The following is a 24,666-nucleotide window of genomic DNA, read 5'->3' as shown; positions in this document are numbered from 1 at the left end:
ATGCCAAGACCAAACTTTTATATAATTCTGTTAAAATGTTTAGAACTAACAAAGTATAACAGAAAACATAAATAAGACGACACAAGTTATTCATATACAGTAGAACTTAGCAACAGCATGTTTAATATGTGTTGTCAACTAATGAATGAGATTCAACTCTCAATTGTTTTTTTATTTGGGAAACAATGTTTTTCTTGTCTCGAAAAACATTTTTCGATAAATGTATTATGTTTTATACTAGGTATTTTTAACATGAAGGAGAACATGAAGTCAAAGTTAACCTTTTTTGTCACTCTTAAATTGCATGATTTAAAATTTTTCGTATTTGAATGCATTATAATTATGGTAAATATGAAATGTCACGTGGCTCGACAGAACGCGTTTCAATTCTTTCATGTACAAGACATCAAGAGTAAAGCTGAGTTTTGTAATTATATAATAAAGTTAGAATGATATTATCAAATACTCTGTAACTTAAGTAACGTATTGAAAGGGCATCTTGTTGTCAAACAACAGTTCTATGTGAGTTAAAAATTCCTTTAAATCTCACCTTTATGTCCAGTTTGTCTTGTATAATCGATTGGCGTGTTTCCGTCAATGTCTATTGAGTTTGGTTTTACCCCTAACCTCAGTAGTAATGAAACACAATCCTGATGGCCCATAGCAGCAGCCCAATGTAGAGGCGTTCTGTGAATTTCATTTAAAATAATTATTCGTTCGATTAAATGCTTTGACTACATCCTTATATTTCAATAAGTCAAGGAGCTCATCTCTTAATCATATATAAGGTTACCAGCAAAATCTACCTCCATTTTAGAATATTGTTATGTCGATGAATCTGTATGTCACTATACAAATGTTTGCTAGATAACATGTTTTTGGATAAATGCCCTTTTCACCACAAGTTAAATAATTTTATTAATACAGATATGTCTATATTTTTTCAAATGGTTGATATGATTGGTGATGCAATAACGTTCTAGATATCAACGTACGTAATATTTTTCTATTCAAAAATGTAAACATTTCATTTACAGTAAACGGTTATAGCTAGTTTTGCCAAATTTAAGAAATTCACTGTTATTGCACTGTTTTCCTTCGCCAAACTTTAGTATTATAAGTTTTTGGTATTGCACGTTATCGTGTCTTTCTATATGTTTATTATGTTGCTGCGATTCATCTTCTGCGAAATATACCACCGGATATTAGAGGCATTGACGGAAACATTTCATGCCGACAGGTATGTGATTTCAGTTTGGTATCAGCTTTAGTACGTGTCTTTTAGATATCTATTGAACGTTGAATGTTGAGTGCTTTCTGTGTGCTTAATTTTTGTTTGTTTAATCATAAAGTTATCCATTGATCGGGATTGAGGATAATTGAGATCTCAAAAGACTAGTTGAACCTCAATGGATAGTCATATAACCATTCCAAACCAATAGCGGCGTCGATGATTGTCAATTATCACATCTTAATGTTTTAAGTTATTTAACAAATCTTGCTTTTGAGGGCACCAAAGATATTGTTGACTTAAAGATGTGGCAGAAATTAGCAAGTTTTGTAGCATTCGACCCTTTCCGTTTTAATCGCAACACGAAAATGGTCACACTTCTCCTACTATCTCGATTAATGGAATCAATGTTTATAATGAATGTGTGTTGTAGTGATATTTACCACGTTATCACCAAGACCTTGAATAAAATTTACAAATATACCAAAATTACTTTTCAAGGCGAATCTTGTGTTGCAAAGTACCATAGAAAATTATACATATTTTATTTGATTTATTTTACAACGAAACAATGTTTATAAAAAAAAAGGTCGATGTACTTTATTATTAATTCCATTTACCTAAATGAACCAACTCTACTTGTACCAACACAACGAAAACATCTCGTTAAATTTAAAACCGTGCTTGCTTTCAATTCAATAATCTTATAGTTTTGAACATAGTTTTTACTTTTAATAACTTTCCGGATTCTTTTGTGAAATTCAAAAAGAAAATTGATTTCCGTTTCTGTATTTTTTTAAAAGAAAATAATATTGTAATATTCTTTAGGTATTATTGATTTTATTACATGGGAATGAAATCTAACCTATCATCTGGATCTTCAGGTTCTATGCTAATATTTTCAATATCTGACAGCAGTTTTATGACGTCAACGTTCCCAGCAGCTGCTGCATAATGTAATGCACATTTTCCTGAAAAGTCCTTATAATTAACAAGTGTAACACCAGTAATGTCTTGTAGAATAATCCGACAACATTCACTACTGCCATTCTGGTGAATAGAAAAATAAAAGATATTTTTTTCAAAATTTCAAAACAAACAAAGAACATTGCTTTAGTACGTTATTTTCACTATTAAATCTTACCTGGGTCGAGCGCGGTACAGTTAACCCAACTTAATAACTCTGCTTCATAATTATTAAAAGATATTCCCGCTTTAGGATATTCTCAGCACAAAAGACACGTATGCGCTATAATTTATTTCGAATATGACTACTGGAGTTATTTTGCATTATTTACATCAAAATTGTTTTTGATGCATTTTGTAATTTGATTTTGCCATGTGATTATGGACTTTCCGAATTGATTTTCCTCTAAGTTCAGTATTTTTGTGATTTTACTTTGTATCATTTTGAAGCATTTCTGATCAGTTCAAAGTAAACAAGCATCATCCATCCACCATGCATCTTCACGGCAGTGTTGTCGAGTGCATTGATACTTCGTGCAAAAAATTAAAGCTACTCATGGGCTCACTCAATGTAGATAGTTATACCGTGTTCGCAATGTGAAATCTGCTCAGTGTGAAAATGGTATAACATACAACTGTTTATGGTGTTTCGCCTATGATCTGGCTTCTGTCATTTCAATAACGCAAGACAACGGCATTTGCCATTTAACCTCACACTAACTTCCTTTATGACCATATTCAGAAAGCGAAACATTTAACCCTAGTTCACCCAACCTAAGTCTACCCAAACGATGGGTTACTTGAGTCGTTTTCTCTACCTACATCTACCCAGAGAACACATTTATGTAAAACAGGAATTGAAACGGTATAATGTAAACGGGGTATAAATAGTTACCAAAGGTATCAGGCTTTCAATTTGATACGCCAAACGCGCGTTTCGTCTTCATAAGAATCATTAGTGCCTCCCAGATCAAAATAGTTAGAAAGCCAAACAAGTATGGATTTGAAGAGCATTGAGGATTTCAAATTCCAAAAAATATAAGACTTTCAAACGAATTAAAATTTCCAGTTCAACTTTTTCGGGGTTTTTTCTTCGTGTTAATCCTACGTTACCTCCGGAAAATTCCTGTACCAGCTCATGAGTTTTGACAGCTGTTTTTCGCTTGTTCTAATAATTGATAACTTTTGATTTCGTCAGTTTTTATCTACTTCCCTTTTTGAATTTGACTTTGAGTTCGGTATTACTTATCTAAAGTTTTTACTTCTACTATATACGGTATTGGTAGGTAAGGAATGGGAAACTCATTGACTCCAGAAAGTAATTTTACCCAAGACATCGTTAAACTAGAACATGACTATTTCAGAAACATGATTTTCGTGATCATTGAACTTGAAATCAGATGTAGTTGTACCAAGTGAGTCTACAACGCTCTGGTGTTATTCGTTTTTGTTGAAATGTATCTATGTTTTATTAGTTTCACAAGTCGGCAGCTTGTGAAATTGTTTGTGTGTCTTAAATTATTTGAAACTCCTGTAATCTTTCTTTTCTATAGAAAACAATATTTTCTGCCATTTACCTGTGCAGCCCAATGAAGCGGTGTTTTGCCGTCCACATCCTGAACCGAGATATCAGCACCATGATCAAGAAGTAACTGGACGTGTTGTGGTCTATTGTGAAAGCACGACCACTGGACTGCAGTCATTCTCTGTCATGAAAAAGAAGGATAGCTGAAAATCTTACATCAATCCAAATAAGAATTTAAAGCAATATAGAAAAGTGATACTTCAAAAAAGCATAAATCACAAACACATACACCCATTTTAAAAAATATGATATAACACTGTATACATTCCATGCGTCAACAGAAGATTGTATTCTTTGACATACTATTAAGAACAAATTTTATACACATTGAGTACTAGTATGAAATGATTTCATGAAACAGAAACACAAACGTTCAAGTAGCTCTTATTATTGAGCAGGATACGCTTCTCTGTGAAGACATATAAAACACTTGATTATAAACTATCTACCCTCGTTTTTGTTTAAAATGTTATTACATGGTTTTCGGCATCATTAAAAAGTTTTCTTCAATGATTGTTTAAGCCTCGGTCACACCTTAACGGATAGCTCGAACGAACGCCTAACTGATAACTTTTTTTCAATCCGTTCATGTCCGTGAGACGTCCGTTCTTATCCGTTAGAAGTCCGTCCATATCCGTTGCATGCCCTTTTAGCATACGTTTTATCCGTTAACCTCCGTTCTGTCCGGTGGAAAATTTTGAGCATGTTCAAAACTTTGAACGGACGTCCAACGGATGAAATGTCCGTTGAACGTTCGTTAGGCGTCCGTTTTGTACGGTACTCGTCCGTTTCGTTTCCGTTTTTTATCCGTTACGTGTCCGTTATACATCCGTTGGAGGTCTGGAAGATAAATTCACTCACAGACTTCTACTGGACGTTTAACGGATAAAACGGATGTTGAACGAACGAGAAACGGACTTCTACCGGACGTATAACGGATAAAACGGACGATGAACGGATCTGAAACGGATAAATGCCAATTGAAAATTTCACTTCAGAAATGCCAATTATTGGTATGTCAGATTTCTTAAGGTTCATGAATTCTTAGTATTCATAATCAATCTAAGAGTAAGGACACGTCTTCACAATCAAGCAGCTCTTATTCAGGCCAGACACTGCCCTTTTGCGGCATTTTGAAGAACAAACCAAAACCAGTTACACAGAAACATTTCGAATATTTATGCGATTTACATGTATTATTATTGTCGCCTTTAATCTTTCCGTATATCTTGTTCATCCGTTTTATCCGGTACGCTTACGTTAGGTGTCCGTTGTATGCGGTACTCGTCTGTTGGATGTACGAACGACATCCGTTCTGTCCGGTACGTCTCCGTTTCTGGTACGTTGCATATCCGGTGTGTGTCCGTTATGCATTCGTTACACGTCCGTTTTATTCGGTCAGTACATCAACGGACTCCCAACGGATAACAATTTTGTCAACGGACAACTTTTATGTTCATCCGTTAGGCGTCCGTTCGTGCTATCCGGTAAGGTGTGACCGAGGCTTTACTTATTCAGCCGATGATAATCTACGGGACTCAAACTTCACTGGTAGTGTTAACATAAAAAAGAACACCAGTAATAAAGATATGAAAACCTACGTGACTACCACTTCATCTTCAGTATTATGAGAGTAATTAAAATATTGAATACGGTATTAACATGATAAAACACAATAAAACATAAAGGAGCGAAAGACATCGACCAGCAGTGATATTAACACTGTAAAACTTAACCTATACAATACCAACGTACAGCGAAAACAGGTAGTCATAAACACACCCAAATATATATAATGTTCTACCTGAGCGTTAATAATTGTTTCTCTAGAAAACATCAGTATACACAATAAAACACTTGACAAACAATACCATTGTTAAAACATCAACGACAACATACATTTCTTTATTCGTGATGTTTAATAATTATTTACTTATTTATTTACAGTTTCAAATACCGAGTATTGAAGTCTGCGTCATATATCATATACATGTGCATATTATGCGCATCTCTTTTTTTTCAAAATAAACACAGATAGAGGACTTTGAAATAGACCATTTTTATTTGTGACAATAGTTATCAAAGGTATCAGGTTTATAAGTTCATACGCCAGACGGTCGTTTTGTCTACATAAGACTCATCAGTGGCGTTCAGATCAAAATAGTTATGGAGCAAAACAAGTACAAAGTTGAAGAGCATTGAGGACCAATAATTCCAAATGGTTGTGTCAAATACGGCTATGGTAACTTATGCCTTGAATAAGAAAATTCATACTTTTGTAAACAGGAAGTTTATAAAAATGAACGTATAATTGATATTCATGTCAACACCGAAGTGCTGACTACTGGGCTGGTGATACCCTCGGAGACGAAAAGTCTACCAGCACAAGTGACGAAGTTTATGCTATTAACTTAGTTAGATTTCTCTTTATTTGTATATTTTAAATTCTCTTTTCGAATATCAGTAACCTATGAGTGCTTTGTATTCTAAAAAATTAAATCCGAAAGACAAATTTGATCTTAGTCGACGTAAATCCAAACGTGAAGAATAATATATAATTAAGATCGACAGAATTGCTTTTGGTTCAGTTCTTGCTCTTCTAGTGATTTCCTACTCAAAGATTCATAATCGTTTCCTTTTTAATGTTGGTTCTGAGAGCATAATAAATTCAAAGAAATCAGCCACAACTCTTTATTGATATACATTTCAACTAATTACTTTCACACTGAGAACAATCAAACATTGATACGTATTTCGTTTTTAATTTGTGGGTGCATATGCATTTTTAAGGGTTACTACAAATACTCAATCAGATATCAATTTCACCTGTTAATAACATAATATGTAACTGACCTCATTGTCGGAGTAATTAACAGCGTCATGTGACAAATTTTTCAAAAGAGCAGCAACAATTCTGCAATGAGAAAACAAAGATAAATGAAATATATAGAGTATAACAATCAACACGTAGCTTGAATCTATGTTTAGGATGTAATTTCCTCTATGAATTTATAATAAAATATCTTGTGTGGTGTAATCAAGTTCATCTTTAAATGATGTTCAGAAACTATCAAAGTCAATAGAAGCTTTCTAGCTCTGTTGTTACATAGGTTGGTTATATACTTTTTTCATTTAAAAATAATTAAAAAACTTGCAAGTTTCATTATAGTATATTATTTCAATTGGCTAACAGCGATCTCGCGTCATTCTGAAATTTACCTTCATTTCAAAATGAAATATAACATTCGTGGTTACACGCTTCCACAATAAAGTGCACACGTAAATAAACGAAACATTGATAGAAAATTCAAATCGTGTTTTCATAATCCTAGCAAAAAATTGTAATCATAATGAAAGCCACATACAGTCTATAACAATAGCCAGCATAACAAACCCATGGTAGTTTAGTGTTTGCTCCTCCAATTTTGTCAAAATAACAGAACTATAAATAACTGTCATACGAGTTGGAGGTTAAGTTAGCTATAAAACCAGGTTAAACCCTTCATTTCCTTTGACAAAAAAGTATAAATAACCAAAATACCGAGCTCCTTTGACAATTCAAAACGAAAAGTTATTTATCAAATAAAAAAATAAAAACACAAACACAACGAGGGAATGAAAAAAAAAACACGCATACCAAATTATGATATACGCACATCGTTGTCAATAGTATGCAATTTTATACAACTGTCATACAAGTGAAAGGTTTAGCTAGCTATTAAAATCCAACATTTTCTACATAAGAAAAAAATGCCTGTACTAAGTCAGTGATTATCCTTTCGTTTTATGTGTTTGAGTTTTGGATTTTGCCATTTGATTAGGTTTTTTCCGTTTTCACTTTTCCTCGGTGTTCAGTATTTTTGTAATTTTACTTTTCACCTATGATCTGGCTTCTGTCATTTTAAATGACGTAGGAACACGTCATTTGTCACTCTTACAAAAAACGCAAATCTCTGCCTTAATGATTAAATTCAGAAAGCGAAGCAATTAGATCTAGTTCGCCCAACTAAAATCCACAAAAACGATGGGATCAATCATTTTATCATATTTTATTAGATGCCAGATGTTATACTTTGTCAAATAACTTTGAATATGTGATCGTTTAATTTATAATCTATTATTTCTTTACTTGTCAAAGTATGTTATGTTAAAGAATCCTAGATGTCGTTTAAGGAAACCAATGAAATACAACTAATCATAATGGCGCCCACGCAATGACCATTTGACCTACGCATTTGCTTACAAATGTCCTTGGTACACCTTTGGTGACAAAACATTTAAAGGTGCACAAAAAAGGCGGAAAAAACCGACCGAATATTGAAAAAAAAATCAAAAAATCAAAAACCGTACATAAAAAAGTTAGACTGAGATACACGAACCCCACTAAAATCCGTCATGATCTTATGTAATATTTTATTTTTTCACAATCAAATCGCAAGTGCTCCAATCTTATTTAGACATACGCAAAACGTACTTTTCCTCTGCTTATGTGTTATCATGTGGTTTCTGAAGATCTATAAAAGGCGTGTTTTCTTCACCTGTTTATGTTTCGTCATCATATAGGTTCCAAAAACAGAAGAAAAATCCATATATATAATATTTACTCCATCTTTAAGGCAAATACCTGCCTTCCTTGTATTTCTATTCATATACATACCATTCATACCTTGTTACTTCTATTGATATTCATATCTTGCATCTATAATTATACCTCTGCATTGTATCGTTATTTATATTCGCAGTTTGTGTCTTTATTTTTATATTTGCAAATTGCATCATTATGTATACCGTTATTGTACCTGCATGTAGTGGTGTTCATATCTTGTATGGAACGCCGGAACTGTCTTATAGTGCTTTAATTGTTTCCCTTTCTTGTCTATATTTATTAACATCACTACCTAGTATTTTTTAACTATTTGTATAAAAAGTCAAATAACAAAAGTACCGACCTCCGAGGAAAAGTTTAAAACGGAAAGTCCCTAATCAAATGGCAAAATCTAAGGCTAAATACATTAAACGAATGGGTAAAACTCGTATATTCCCGACTTGGTACACGCATTTTTAAGGTACAAAATGATGGATTGAACCTGGTTTCAACCTGGTTACAATCTAGTATGCATGCATTCTCCTACCTTGTATCTTTATTATACGTAGAGGCATGCAAAGGTAATCGTCCTGATTTATCTGCAACATTCTGTTTAGCACCTTTACGAAGTAGGTACACTACTCCCTCGTACCAGCCCTTCAAATAAACATATAACACACTGTTAGAAACCATTGCCTTGCCGATTAAATTCATAATCACGTAAATAAAATTTAGAAACAACTATTGACAAGGTTTTTACGTTAGCGCGAGTAGTTCATGTCTATCATTATCTGGAGCCAAACCTGTTTTCATAAAAATATAATTTCCTTCCGTTAATTCAGAATGTTTATTCTATTTGGCACGATATGTCATCGATACATCATGTATTAAATAGCTGAGATTACAGTACATGCTCATTCTTAATCGGAAGCGGCTTAGCGAAAGGAACGACCAAGCATCTGCTGCTAGCGACTTAAATTGTCCTGCTGGATAATTAGAGATACTTATAATTCTTTGTTAAACTATTCTGAAAGTTGATGAAAAAAAACCAGCACGAAATTATTTTATCGTGCAGACATATCAATACATTTATAAACAAGATTATGTTTGACATTTGTCAAAGTTTGCTAACATGCTAATGCATGAACCCTCCTCCCATGTTAATGAAGTATATTGTTATTTTCCTATTTCAATGATTATAAATAAATATTTGATTTATCATTATATTGGACATTGGTCCTACGATAATTAAGTTATTCAAAGAATATTTTGATATCGAACATTTCTATACTGGAACTATATCTAAAAAAAAATATCGAAACTTCCTTAACGTTTAGGAGCCACAAAAAGTTAAAGGACAGAGAGACACCAGTCGCCTTTTTCTTTCCGTTAAACGGATTTGAATTTAAACGATACAAAATCGCATTTTTAAAAAGTCCATGAACTTTTATAATCTTCTCTTTTACTTACTTGTGTTAAAAAGTAGGAGGACTGACATTTACCAAGTTCTTGTAATGTATTGAAATATTTTTAATTTTTGAAAGTTACCTGATAAGCAGCCACAGCCAAACCAGTTCTTCCTTTACTGTCTTGTGCATTGATGTTTGCTCCCATTTTAACCAGTCGTTTCACTGCTGGAAGTTGCTGCATCATTACAGCATGAGCTAAAGGTTTGTAACCTGTGTTACAGAAAAATACATTTTGTTTCATCAGTCCCATAGAACTATGTTGACATATTAAAACTATTTGCGCCTTTACAGCTATTTTCAATGCAAGACCATTAGAATTCAATTCAAACAACGAAAATGTGTAGGCATGTTATGATTCTTAAATCAAAGTTCTGAAGAACTAAGCATCGGATGACCACAAGTTCTAGTGGATGGTCACATGCACTTGTTTCAGAAAAAAATCATATCTCTCTACCTCAAAATTAGGTTAACGTACAAAGATATATTACTTTTCTGAGACAAGTTCCTGTGTTTCACGAAATTATGATACACATTTTTTTGGAATTCTGGTCCTAAATGCTCTTCAACTTTGTACTTGTTTGGCTCCATAACTATTTTGATCTGATCGTCACTAATGAGTCTTATGTAGACAAAACGCGCGTCTGGCGTATTAAATTATAATCCTAGTACCTTTGATAACTATTGACCCAATACCTTGTAAGTTGTTTATTTTAGACTTTTTGATAATTTGGATATACGTTTTAGTATGTTATAAATCTGAGTGAAATCGGAGAACATGAATTTGACAGCCAATGCCCCTTCAAGTGTATATACAGTAATGCTTGTTACGTTCACAACATATATTTAATGCAAATTTGGGCCAATAATATCTTAAACTTATATATCAAGATTATTGCTTTGATCATTAGACCGACACGCTGAAATGGATTTCATATGCTAGCTCCTATGGACAATCAAAGCAACACTCGTTATCCAAATCAAACAGATTATATTCTGCGGTTCTAACTCACGACTTCCAGCACTCGAGGGTTTAGTATAGAACTAGATCGCATTATTACCTAGACGACAATATAAAGAAACAAATGTTAGCTGTCATTTTCTAAATTTGTTAAATCCAAATTTCTTATAAATCATTTTTGTTAACATTTATTTTCTTTACACTTAATTATTCTCTTTTTTCCCCTTTTTTAAAGTAAAACAAAATTCAAGACCTCATATATTGTTTTCAGAGGGCTGTTGGCAAATTGACCGTATTATCTTATCTAAGTTACCTATACTGAAAAGTGATTTACATATATACATTTAGCGTTTTATGCTTTCATAAAGACGCATGTTCCAATTTTTGTTGTTGCTAGTTATTTGTGTAACTTCTAATTAGGAGTTTTTGTATAGAAAGCTGTCATTTCCGGCTGATTAGTTCCGGCTAACTAGCTCTTTAGGTGGCAACAAATCGATTTTGATAAAAATGTTTTTTTTTATGATTTCATATAAAACTGTCAATTGGCTTTTGGTTGCATGTAATAAAATCCAATAACAGTTGTTTACTTAAAGATGTATATTGTTCAAACCTGCAATTAACCAATGGATTTGCTAAAAAGATTGAACAGTTACTTCTACATTAAATTTTTCACATGTTTGGAAAAATCATGATACTATTTCAAAAAGGCGTTTATTATATGCAATTCATCCCAAACTTAATGATAGATAACTTAATTATTGGAAAGAAAATATTTTTTGTGATAATAAATCAGTACACGGTAATAAGCTGAGGTAATAATAGACAGATTAAAGAAAATTATAAAATGGAAACCTATTTAATGTTAAATATAGACAGAAAATGAATAGGGCATTTTTCTAAAATTCGCATTAGTAATAGTGTTCTTAGAATTGAACAAGGGCGTCACACTAAAACTCCTGTAGAAAAAAGAATTTGTCCGTTGTGCCTCTTAGAAGTAGAAAATGAATTTCATTTTACTTTAAAATGTACAAAACTAAATATAATTAGAGACCAATTGTTTCCAAAATTAGTGAAATAGTTCCATCTTTTTCAAATATGACTAATGAAGCAAGATTTAAATTTTTGTATACTTGTGGTGAGACTGATATAATTAGAATTATTGTTAAATTTATAAGCGACATGTACATTTCTCTAAATGCTTATAATACGCGCGTTTGGAGTATATACAAAATTTAGTCCTGGTATCTATGATGAGTTTATTTATTAAGTACTTAATAACTTTGAGGTACCACCTCCTCATATATATATATATTGTATATATATAAACGAGTCTAAATTATAAACTACGTTCAAACCTATGATTGCGTTGGATGAAAACCGTAATTTTTATACGTGTGCATGTAAAACAAATTTCGTTAGAGGGTCTAAATACAGCACAAAATTTTTTTTCAAAAGACCAAAAAAAGTGAAGAAGTATATTTAAACAAAACGCATTTGACTAACAGGTCGAACAACTGATGTTCTTTAACCCTGCTGACTGCCCTTGGCGATTGCCAAATAAAATTGACCACAAGATGTAACGAAATGGATCTTAATATAAATTTAATACTAAACAGAAAACAATTAACTTGTGGCAACGATGTTATGCCACAAACATAAGGTGTTAATATTTTTTTGTACACCAGATCCGGATTTCGACAATAAATGTCTCTTCAGTGATGTTAGGGATCGAAACAGTATTTGGAAGGCCATATAAAATGTACTCTCATTTTTAGATACTCTTGAATTTTAAGAGTCAATATAGGATGAACAGATCATATAAACTGGAGAGAAAATATGACAAAAGCCCAAACGAAAAAATGTAAACGAGTCTAAATTGAAAACTACGTTCAAACCTATGATTGCGTTATATATATAATTTTGGATTTCAAACCAATAAAAATTACCTACTTACTTACTTTACTAACTTTCTTACTTACTTACTTACTTACTTACTTACTTACTTACTTACTTACTTACTTACTTACTTACTTACTTACTTACTTACTTATACTTACTTACTTACTTACTTACTTACTTACTTACTTACTTACTATCTTCAACTTCTTAAAAGCTTTTTTTCTATCTCAATCTCGAGATATATTTTGCCTTGATCCCTAACCCAATCTCATCTGCACTGCCACATGATGTACAGAATAGTGAATAATGGCAATACAAATTAAGAAAGAGAAAATTAGGTCACTAAATGAAGAATAGGAAAAATGTAAAGAAATTGAACATTTGTTTTAATGAATATGGTCTTGAAAATGAAGACCCCTTGACAAAACCCTCTTAAATTGACATTCAATAATTACTATCTCTCTATTTTATATTCCAATTGAATTTTCCTTCAGATATGCCTTTGTGATATCCATTAGTAATTAAGACTATGCTTATTACAAACTTTTAACTCTAATGACCACCCTATGCGTCGTCGATAAAATTCATGTTGAAATACTTTTAATTAACCTTAAAATCATTAAACTTGATTAACAACTTCCATTAAGTTATTATTATTTGTTAGAATGCTCGCTTACAATTTGTCATACTTTTCAAAACTTGGCCACAGATGTATAAGGGGTTATTGTTGTCGCCTGGCGTTTCATCCTCTCACCTGTCTAGTTTCAGCCCTTACATCTTTTCAAATATGAATTATGAACAATTCTAATATCATAATTATCAAAATCCTCTTTAAAAGTTTAAAACTAAGGGTATATTCCCTCAATTATTCTTGACATATGGAGGTTTTCGCTGTACTTTTGTTTTGTTTTATTTGCTTTTGTTGATTCCATCTTTTTCAAAACGTTTAGCTTTGTGTTTGAAGATTAATCATGAACAGCGCATCAATCAAAATTAAAAACATGCGAACATTACCAGTGTATTTGCGATGTTTTATTTGCATAATTCAGGCCTCGAAACTACGTTGTGTCATTCTTCAACGTTTTGGGGTCTTTTAATAATCAACAAATCACAACTTTGACTGATTTTTACCACAAAAAAGAAGTTAGTGACGTTTGACGTCTTTTGATTATGAAAAAATCACAAATTTGACTGATTTTACCACAGAAAAGAAGTAAGTGATCCTATGATGGGTTTTTTTTTTTGCAGTTTTCACGTGTGTTCTATACAAAAATTTACTCATTTAAGGATTTCCATTCACTATATGGCAATTATTAGCGTACGAAATAATTTTGTCAGCTAAACATGTCCATTTTGTTTTCAATCTTTAAGAAAAGTTTGTGACATATTCCATATACCGTTCTTAGACTATTAACACCCTAAATAATCGTATCATAGAAAATTCAGATTTTTTTTTGTATGATGGTAGTTTCAAAAATTTTTCAACCCTTAATAATGTACTTGGATTCATTTATATTGTACATGTGGTAGAACTCAGCGCCTTCAATCATCAATTAATTCTGTGTTTTTTTTTTAAATTTTCATTTGAAATGTTACCATTGTTAGGATAGATTTGAAACGTACCATCACCGTCATCTTGTTCAAGTACCCCTGGATCACTCTTGACAACATGAACCAATAGTTCTATATTTCCCTGCGCAGCAGCCCTATGTGCAAGACATCTTTCTGCATCTATATCACATTCAGACGACCCATCTGTAAAAAAATGTTTAAACGTTAAATTTAATTAAGAAATAAATCTTTCATGTCATGCTCTGTGCTCATTTTAACATGTGTAGGCAGTATATTTAACACTTCTTCAGCGTTAGACAAAAAAGAAAGATGACAACAGAATTGAAGTATTGAAATTGAAAGCAAACATAGATTCGGGTTAAGCTAATTTTTTTTATCATAATGACCTGGAAATTAGAAAAAAAACTAAAATTATTCACACTACCCGTAACAAATGGTTTTTTTTTTGTATCTGAAAAACAGCACAAAGCTTGACCCTTGGTTGGGTTTTGGCGTCTGTTCAGAGTATCATTCCCTTTCAATGCTAAAATTTTGCCGAAATTAACCAAAAGTTGTTTGCCATTAATTTGAATTTCTGACTTGTTTGAATGAGAAGATCGTTCATATATTGTTGTCCAAACTTCAAAGTGCATACAGAAAGATGTTATATTGTTGAATATTATTTCAGATGGAATACACGTTTTAAAATGGCTATCTTGATGAAAATAAATACAACTGAAATCATTTTAATTATAACAAAAGAAGGTTTAACAGGTGTATCTCTCAGATATGTGTACATCTTTGGTGCTTAGAACATGTAGAATAAATAAAGTTTGCAATATATTATCAAGATTGTTTTCCACAGCAAGTTGTCAGACTGAATAGCATTTTTATATTGTAGATTTTGAAAAAAAATCTGTCTAGTATTTCAATTTCGACTCGTTAATATTTCAATCAACAGGGTTTCGTCATCCTTGTCCAAGTAGAATATCTAACTCAAACAAATGCAGGGTGAAATGGCAATGAAATTTCCTTTAGGAAACTTAGTATTACAAAATATATCATTACAAAAATGATAAAATGTCTTAGGATCTATGTACAAACTTATAAGGTTACATTTCTATCCCGAAACAATTCTAATTTACCTGCCATTATTAACTACATCCGTTATTTTAAATAAATAAACGTGTAGCTAGGTTCAGTAATTATAAACGATATAAATTAGACGAGGGTCGGTCAGCTGATCTTTTTTGTATTTATATTTGAATCATTTAACAATTGTTCATTATTCTATAAGTCGTAAAGATGTCCCGATATTGTGTTACTCCACTCAATACACACAAGTATGTTCATATCTATTCAATTAGTCAGGATTTGTATTTACATTTAGGACATGTTAGACTTCAAGGCGTACAAGAGCCTCCTTTATCATGAAATTGAACTTCTTTTTAAATTAGATTTTTTTTAATTTGAAAACGGAACAAGGACAATGATATCATGACAAGAAATCAAATAACCCTTACCATTGTTTCTAGTTTTGGTGAAGTTTAAAAATCCGTAAATAGCGCATGACAATATTTTGTGTATGGAGAGAGAGAAGACAATATATTTAAACATCAAAATTACAATAATCATTAAGCGAGTTATGATTTCGTGAATGGAGAAGGAGAAAGAGATTTAAAATTTCTCTGCCTCATTGTCAGATTTGTCTGCTTACAATGTATATGCCTAAATTAATTGTACTTGCACTTATGGAGTTGGGATTTGTTTCAAAATAACATTTACCATACCCGCCTGCCAGTCCGTTCGTCCAACAAATATTTCAATCGCACTTTTTCTAACATATTGCTGATGTCCTCATTGAATAATGCAAAGCTTAATTACTTTGATGATCGTATCTTTTCAACAGAGCTTTACACAAAAAGGTTACTAAATGTACAGTGCGGCCTGTCTCATATCGTTTATTACGTATACACTTTTATAATAGGGTCGGTTTAGAAGTAGAATTTTTACGACAAATAAGACGATTTAATTTTTTTCATACTGAACCTGCCATTTCTTTGTAGCAAAATTCAAATAGCATATATTTCAAGCTTAACATAATAAGCAATGGCATAATTTTCCTATCATGGTTTTCTTCTTTGAGAGTTGGTACTTATACAGAGAAGTGTTTGAACCAGGGCTTCATAAAGGTAAAAAAAGAGTCATACATTTATAAAGAATAAAGGAATCAATAATGATTTGGTGATACGGTTGTATGATTATACTTCTGGTTGTTCGAATCTCGTCCTCATTCCCTCATCATCATCGAATGTAACTTATTGCCGGATAAATTCAACATGAACGACTTAACAGTTGTCAATTGCTAATAGAATTAATTGCATAACAGTGTGGTCGACAGTAAAACGTTTGTAGGTTGTAACTTGTTTGTCAACGGCTATGATTTTATGCTCACCCAGTCTGTCAGAGGCCTTCCAGTGGGGATTGAAATAATTACTTGTTATACATTCCGATTCATAAAATGAAACTTTCTTTTTACAAAGCTTGAAAGGAATTTGTTTTAAATATTTATTATAATCATCACATACTACCGTGTCATTTATAAGAATAATAATGTTCAGAGATGATATTATTTAATAATAATAAAAAATAGGTCTATCCATTGTAAAAAAAACTATTAAGTTGATGGGGTTAATTCACAAAATATCTCATTGATTAAGAGCACAACTACTTCTACGGTGTGAACATTTAAGAATGGCCTACTATTTATTCAATGCGTATACATGTGGGTTTTGTTTGTGAAGAGTTCTGGATAATTAAAAAATCATTTGATTTCTTTGTTTAATACCATAAAACGATTCATTCTTTCAGATATTTGTCACTTTGCCTTATCTTCAAGTCCAACACAATTTCTCACGTTTCTTACAAAACTTATATTCTTGTGATGTATTCTTTTGTTGGAAAAAAAATGTATTGATATAGATAGATATAGGAAGATGTGGTATGAGTGCCAATGAAACAACTCTCCTCCCAAGTAATAATTCATAAAAGTAAACCATTATAGGTCAAGGTACGACCTGCAACACGGAGCCTTGGCTCACACCGAACAGCAGGTTATAGAGGGCCCCAAAACTACTAGTGTAAAACCATTCAAACGGGAAAACCAACGAGAAACGAAAAACACATATGAACTACATAAACAGACGACATCATGCATTGTTCTCGACTCCTAGCCAATTAAGTAAAAAAAATAATCTGAAAGAACGTGCGATATCATATTAGGAAAATTGATGGTCAAACCATAACAAAAAATCAAGTAAAGAATTTTAAGTATTCAACCTTTATAGCTTGCTGTTCGGTGTGAGCCAAGACTCCGTGTTGAAGGCCATTTTTATTTATTTTCAAATTACAAAGGTTATTCCTGATTAGTATTTTTAATTATTTTATTTAGGCGTTTAGAACCTTTGGTGACCTCACAGTTTAAATTTCTATGATAAGTACGTCGTGAGCAGTGGGCATTACAGACGAACGTTCACCTAATTTTCCCCAGTCAATGAATGGCCATAGCTACACTGTTATGAATTTCATTCTAAAGATGTAGAACTCTTCGGGTGCACATCTGATTTAAAGAAGACCTCGTGATGCTCAATTTTAAGTGTTTTACGTTCTGTAATTTTTAACATTTAACAACGTTTTTGTCTGTCAGTTTTACACTTTTGTGTCTTATGAGTCTTATGTAGACGAAACCGAAACGCGCGTCTGGCGTACTAAAATTATAATCCTGGTACCTTTGATAACTATTATTTTACTAAGTTCTGCTTTGATATCCTTTCACGTATTAATACTAGGCTGAATATAGAAAATAGGACAATAGATTTTTCTTTTGCAATAGGTTTATTATTTTCCATAATCTAAATGGACTAACATCAAAGCAGGTTGACAATAAAATATTAACATCATGAAAATAGAACCAAGGGAAAAATTTTACTTATAAATGTCACGAACATTTCTAAGACATATGCCATGCCAAAGAAGTGGATATGTTCAGACAATCAAAAGTATGCGAATGAGAATAATCAATAAACTAACTTCAACTAAGAGATTAAAGTAAAATACAGCAGGAAAATATTAGAAAAAAATATATTGAAATTAGCTATTGATCCTAAAAACAAAGCAAGCAAAGAAGAACATTAAGGAAGAATGTCATGTTTAAAATTACAGAAGATGTAGTTTGATTGTCCATGAGAGAATTAGCCACAGACCTTAGGACAAAGATGTAAACAATTACAGGTCTTTAAATGTGGCCATCTTCCTGAACATGCATGAAATATTTGCCACTTGGATGTAGAGCAAACTATAAGCAAGAATGAAAAACACACATATTTACGCATTACTAAGTTAATAAAAAGCAAAATACCCAAGAAAGTAAAATTATATAAGACTAGATGTCTTTTGTTGTTTTGTCGTTGTTTTGCTTGTTTTACCAACAGCTGCTTACCTCTACCTTACTAGTTTTTCTGTTACCGATTGCTGTATAATACTAGATATAATACCACTGGCACATCTTGTTTTAATATTACGGCGTATGGATGACTCTCCGTATCTTCTAACTTTTATTATATTATCATGTAATACAAAAAATTACAACTTCTTACATAAAATGAGGACTGAAGATTTTTATAGTAAATTAGTATACAAATCCGTACAAAGACAATGCAGTATTTTACTATTAGGATGTCAATTACTCGATTAAATGTTTTTGATCTCATTTATAGTCTATTATCAAATTATAACTGCAGTTTTTTCATTACAAAAGGTTAACGAGGACAAATTTTTATCTATTCTTACCAGCAAGCTACGTATTAACAACACAAATGCGTGTACAGCTTTATATTCCAACACACTGATTTCCATATTTAATCAATTCAAAATCACATTTCACTTGCTATTCACGTAAACAAACAGATCAAAAGATTGAACTTCCATGGTAGAATCGAGATAGAAACGAGTGACAGTTATTATAGTACTATGAAATAAAGATTAACAAGTGCAGCAAATAGCAATAATGTCAACAAATAAAAGAGATTAGCAAATAAATAATCTTAATCTTACCCGTATCATGTTCTACGGAATCCGACGGGAAGTCCATGAGTTTTCATGACATCGTGGTACTGTGACAGGTAAAATGAATCAATATCAGATATAAACAGATTCCAGGTAATTATAACCGTAAACATCATACCTCCATATCGACAATTATTCATAGATTTCTCAGTTATTCGTATATAGTACGATGCTTATGTATGAATTATACTTAATAAATATGACATGTAATTAAAACGGTACTTAATATAGTATTAACATACTTAAATAGGTGCTGAACCTGATAAACACAGCCAACAAAGGGACCTTCTATCAGTCTATATCTGACCTAATAAGATCAACAACATTTCAGAAATAATCATTTTCAAAATGATATTCATATCATCAGAATAATGATACTATATAAATACATGTTTAAAGGATAATTAGAAAATTAAAAATACAAAATCAATATTATCACTTAAAATAGTGTTTCGTTTAGTAACAAAACGATATTAAAGATCAATAGAATATAAAAAGAATGTTAAATATACAAAATATACAAAAACAATACTTTTTATGATGTAGATAAAAGCTGATAACAAAGATAATTGGGAAACATTTCTGGCTAGTGGAGGTGAAATTTTAACCTTTTTTCATTTACTGAATATTTGTATGAAAATTCAGTCTTATACGTCTGGCGTATATACAAAATTTAGTCCTGATATCTATGATGAGTTTATTTCATCGTGAAACGTACTTTTAATGATCAAACTAAAAAAAAGGTTTTAAGAGTCTGTATTTCTCAACTTATCACTATTTGAGTGGCATTACTATTTAGTACAAATTTTATAATTCTACAAACAGAAAGGGTGTAAAGGAAGCAAAAAACTTTTGGGAAGATGAATCAAGAACTTTAAGTGCGTGCAATTTAGTTGGAGTCCACGAAATCGTAGGATGAAAAAGTTACAATAAAATAGAGAATGTCAATGGGGAATGTGTCAGAGAGACAACAAATCGAGCAAAGAGCAGAAAGAAAGATGCGGGCTTCAGCTGAAACCTTAAATATATGGACAAATCAGGTGAGACACGAATCTCAAGCCTCGGGCAATTAAAATACCATTCACAATAAAACGTAGCAAAGAGTAGATTAAATTAAGAAAAGACTTCAAAAATAAAATGAAGCATGAAAGTTCCATTTTTTCAGTTTTGATATACAAACTTTAAAACACTTTCAAACCAGGTATGCTAGATTTTGATAGGAGGTCCCCAATACCAAAATGGCTAAATAAAAGCAACAGTAGTATACCGCTGTTAAAACTCATAAATCGATGGACAAAAAACAAAATCGGGGTAACAAACTAAAACTGAGGGAAACGCATTAAATATAACAGGAGAACAACGACACAACACTACAATGTAACACACACAGAAACGGACCAAGCAACAGACAAAATACCACGAGAATAACAAATATAACATAAAAACCAAATACATGAATTTGGGATAGACAAGTACCGTGACACGTCTTATCGCAATGTGAATTTACACTCAAAAGTAAGAGAAAACAAACGACGCAACGTTAAAATGTAACACATACAGAAACGAACTATAATATAACAATGGCCATATTCCTGACTCAGAAACCAAAACATGCAAAAGCTGTCCTAGTATATAAGTTAACGGACAATAAATGGAAAGAGCTAGGTATTGAAACATGGGTAAATGCATACTAAATACCATCAACCTATCTTTATTGATTATTGATCAAGTGATCAGAACACATACGTTAAAAAAATGTGTGCAGTGTCAACAACCACTCATCTTGCCTTTTGTTAATTCGTTGTGATTGATTTAGTGTTTCTTTATTTATAGTGGAAAATATTTCATGCATGTTGTGTTAGAAAGTCACACATAATACCCCTAAAATGTTTTCCAAGACATTCACCAAATTCACCCAAACAAATGGGAAAATCTTTCAAAAATGCATTAGTAAATTATGGCATGTTCTAATAAACATGTGTCTTGTCTTGTCTTGTTTTTTCATAATTTCACATTGAATATTTGATCGTATGATATCCAAAAAGTACCAACACAATTGATGATTCACCGTTTCACAAATGATATCAGATATGTTCCTTACATCGTAACTACAATCCCCCTCCCTTTCATGAATGTGACATACCAAATTAGACTATTTACCGGATTGGCTATAATATGACCAATACGACGGGTGCCACATGTGGAGCAGGATCTTCTTACCTTTCCGGAGCACCTAAGATCACCCCTAGTTTTTGGTGGGGTTCGTGTTGCTTATTCTTTAGTTTTCTATGTTGTGTCATGTGTACTATTGTTTGTCTGTTTGTCTTTTTTCGTTTTTGGCAATGGTGTAGTCTGTTTGTTTTCGATTTGTGAGTTTGACTGTCCCTCTGGTATCTTTCGTCCCTCTTTTTTAATGTGATTACCATTACACAACTGAAGAAAAGTACCAAAGGGTACAAGATTTTTTTGTATAATAAAATACCACTGCAAAAAACCATTCAGGAATGTCCTAGCTGTATAAGACAAGAAAATCAATATCTTACCATTAACAAATAAAGCTACGGTTGATACAAAATATTCATAAATCTGAGACAGAACAGTAATGGTTGATTATGCAGAACAGTAATATAACTATCTATGATCATAAACTAAATATGAACTTACAGTGCTGGAGTAAATATTGTCAATATTGATAATGAATATTCAATATTTTTTTCTCTTTTATATTTCAACAAAGTAAAATTCTAAATAAAAACCCTTCATATAGATTTTAGATATGCATAGAAGAATAAAAGAATGGAATGAGCATATTTGGAATATAATCTCATACAATCAATGATTTTTACAAATTTCCACTATTGGTTATTTTGTTCATTTAATTTATGATTTTATTACAACCTATTAATTGTTTGGTTACCTTTAAATGAGAGCATATAGTATGTATACGTCTTTTATTGAAAAATATTAGTCTTTATAATTTTTCTTTCTGAAGGAAAATACTTTAGAAATTTAATAATCAGCATATATTAAATGGTAACTGATCATATATCATATATAAGGAAACGCTTACAGAGATGTAATTCACACAAACAAAACAAGTTGAATTGCTAAATTATAAAAATGATTATTTTCCAAACCGAAAAGTCATCCTTGCACTGTTAATAAAAATTTCTTTTATACATGGACATTATATTTTAAATCAGGACTACGATGCATAAAATATTCTCTCAGAAAATTATTTAATAATACATCTTTGAATCTTTAACTTGATCTATAAATCTTCCTCATGTTCAAACATAAAGGTTTTATCTTGGTGCAATGTAAGTGATTTTAATGGATAAATCGTGTAACCTTTATTGAAAATATACAAAATTTTGTCAATTTAAATTACACCAAAAAAGTAAAAGTTATCTTCTAATTAATGTGCATATTTCTTTAAAAAAGGTCAAAAACATCTTTACAACAGGTTTATAATATTGAAATCGCGTTTCGTTGCATATGAGTCACTATGAGATCAAATTAAGTTAAAATCATCAGTATTTTAAAGATTCAAATTTCCGTTAACAGTTAGTTTATAAATATGACCATAAAAGGGATATTTCATGTCAACCCAGAGGTGTTTACTACTGAACTGGTGTTGCCATCGGGGATGAAAAAATATCAATGATGTCAGGCTTATAATTTTGTAAAACAGACGCGCAATTTGTCTAAAGAAGACTCAGCAGTGAAGATAGAATATAAATGTTAATAGGCCAAACAAATCAAGAACGAAGTTAAAGAGCATTGAGGAACTACAGCTCAGGTACCGGTAACTTATCTTTGGATAGAACATTATTGGTATTTCGAATGACGCTTACTGGTATATCTTTTTACGCCAGACGTGCATCTCTTCCTCAAAAGATTCGCTAGACACGCTCGAAAAAAAAAGGTTGAAAGGCAATATAAAGTATGCAGTTGACCAAGAAGAGCAACGAAGACTCAAACTTCCGCAATGTTTTTGTCCCATACAGCTCAGGCAATACGTTTCTTGTGGGTACAAAAGCCTTAGCGTTTCGAAGAATACAGTTTTGTGATCAATAATAAAAATGTCCATATGTCAACACAATACCAATGAGAAGGAAATTTCCATGAACAGAGGCATCAACCCAGTGATAGATAAAACTGTATCAAAGATAACAGGCGTATAAATTTGTTCGCCAGAATTTTCAAAATACGATCATCTCCCTCCTTTAGAGCGAGAATGTTTCAGTCAGATCTTCATACAGTTTACTACTTCTACTACAAGTTCAATCCATCAGTCTAGGATAATATATATGATAGCGCATTTAACATCTTATGATGAATCAAGAATTGTAATGTGGAGTCTCAATGAATATAAAACATAAAAATATGAGGAATGGTTGTCAAAGACGAGAGAACAAGGATAAAAGCGCCTAAAAGTTTACAATACAGCGTTTAATCACCACTGAAAACCATGATGTATAGTACGCCACAAAAGCCAGGGATAAACAAATATTCACCTATTTTTTGTGGATTTACAAGGTTTTATAGACATCAACAAAATTACTTATAGAAAAATAAAAGATCAGTTAAAAGTGCTTGAAAAGAAACTTTTCCCCAAATTCAAATTTCTGATGGTCTTTATGCCTATACCTTATCAGACAGCATGTGCTTTATGGCACGGTCTTTCAATTGTTGATTAAGACCTCTCATATAAATGTTTGACGAAAATGCTTGTTTCCTTCAATCCACAACAAATGGCGTACTAAATCATAATCCTGGTACATTTGATAACTATTGGTACCCACGAAAATAAATCAATCCATAGGAAATATATCTCAAACTTCCTTAAACACTTCGAATTGGCGATGGTTTTTAAATACAATCAATGTTAGGTGGAATGAAACCTTTCGTATAAACGTTTCGTATAAACGTTTGAAAGTCTACCACGAAATGCAAATGACAGCTCTTACAACGCTGTTTTGCATAACAATTTTTCAAACAGGAATAAAAAACGATGACTTTACGAAGTGTAATGTCTTTTAAACTTAATCTCTGTATTGATTATACATGTACATGTCTAAACATTTCAGAATTATGTTTAAATTGAGTTCATCAAGAAAAGGCATGAGAGCACTTTCAATCTAATTTTCACATATTTGTTTTAACTAGGTACATAAATTTAATATTTGCTTTAACTCGATAAATACATGTATGTAACACTCAGAAACGTGTCCATCCCCCCAAACGTGTCCGATACACCCAAAGGTGTCCATATAAAGTCACCGAACTCCAAAA

At 31.9% G+C, this 24,666-nt stretch overlaps 1 protein-coding gene across 2 annotated transcripts in view; it reads right to left on the bottom strand.

Moving 5' to 3' along the window:
- The window catches only part of LOC139520773 (ankyrin repeat domain-containing protein 55-like), a 42,224-nt gene extending 22,777 nt beyond the window's left edge, over window positions 1-19,447 (bottom strand). Inside the window, exons 1-8 of one of the 2 annotated variants that reach the window (XM_071313705.1) lie at window positions 19,357-19,447; window positions 14,317-14,448; window positions 9,916-10,046; window positions 8,915-9,024; window positions 6,636-6,696; window positions 3,775-3,903; window positions 2,097-2,281; window positions 551-687 (exon numbers count right to left, since the gene is read on the bottom strand). In XM_071313705.1, the coding sequence (XP_071169806.1) occupies window positions 551-687; window positions 2,097-2,281; window positions 3,775-3,903; window positions 6,636-6,696; window positions 8,915-9,024; window positions 9,916-10,046; window positions 14,317-14,448; window positions 19,357-19,393 (922 nt within the window). In that variant the 5' untranslated portion in view covers window positions 19,394-19,447. Of the gene's footprint in view, window positions 1-550; window positions 688-2,096; window positions 2,282-3,774; window positions 3,904-6,635; window positions 6,697-8,914; window positions 9,025-9,915; window positions 10,047-14,316; window positions 14,449-15,389; window positions 15,458-19,356 lie in introns of those variants that run through there. The other variant, XM_071313706.1, reaches the window with a different exon arrangement.
- Window positions 19,448-24,666: the final 5,219 nt, after the last annotated feature.

This window comes from Mytilus edulis, chromosome 4, assembly GCF_963676685.1.
Source record: "Mytilus edulis chromosome 4, xbMytEdul2.2, whole genome shotgun sequence".
Lineage (NCBI taxonomy): Eukaryota > Metazoa > Mollusca > Bivalvia > Mytilida > Mytilidae > Mytilus > Mytilus edulis.
Note: the sequence above shows the minus strand (reverse complement) of the source record. Positions and strands in the feature narration are given on the sequence as shown.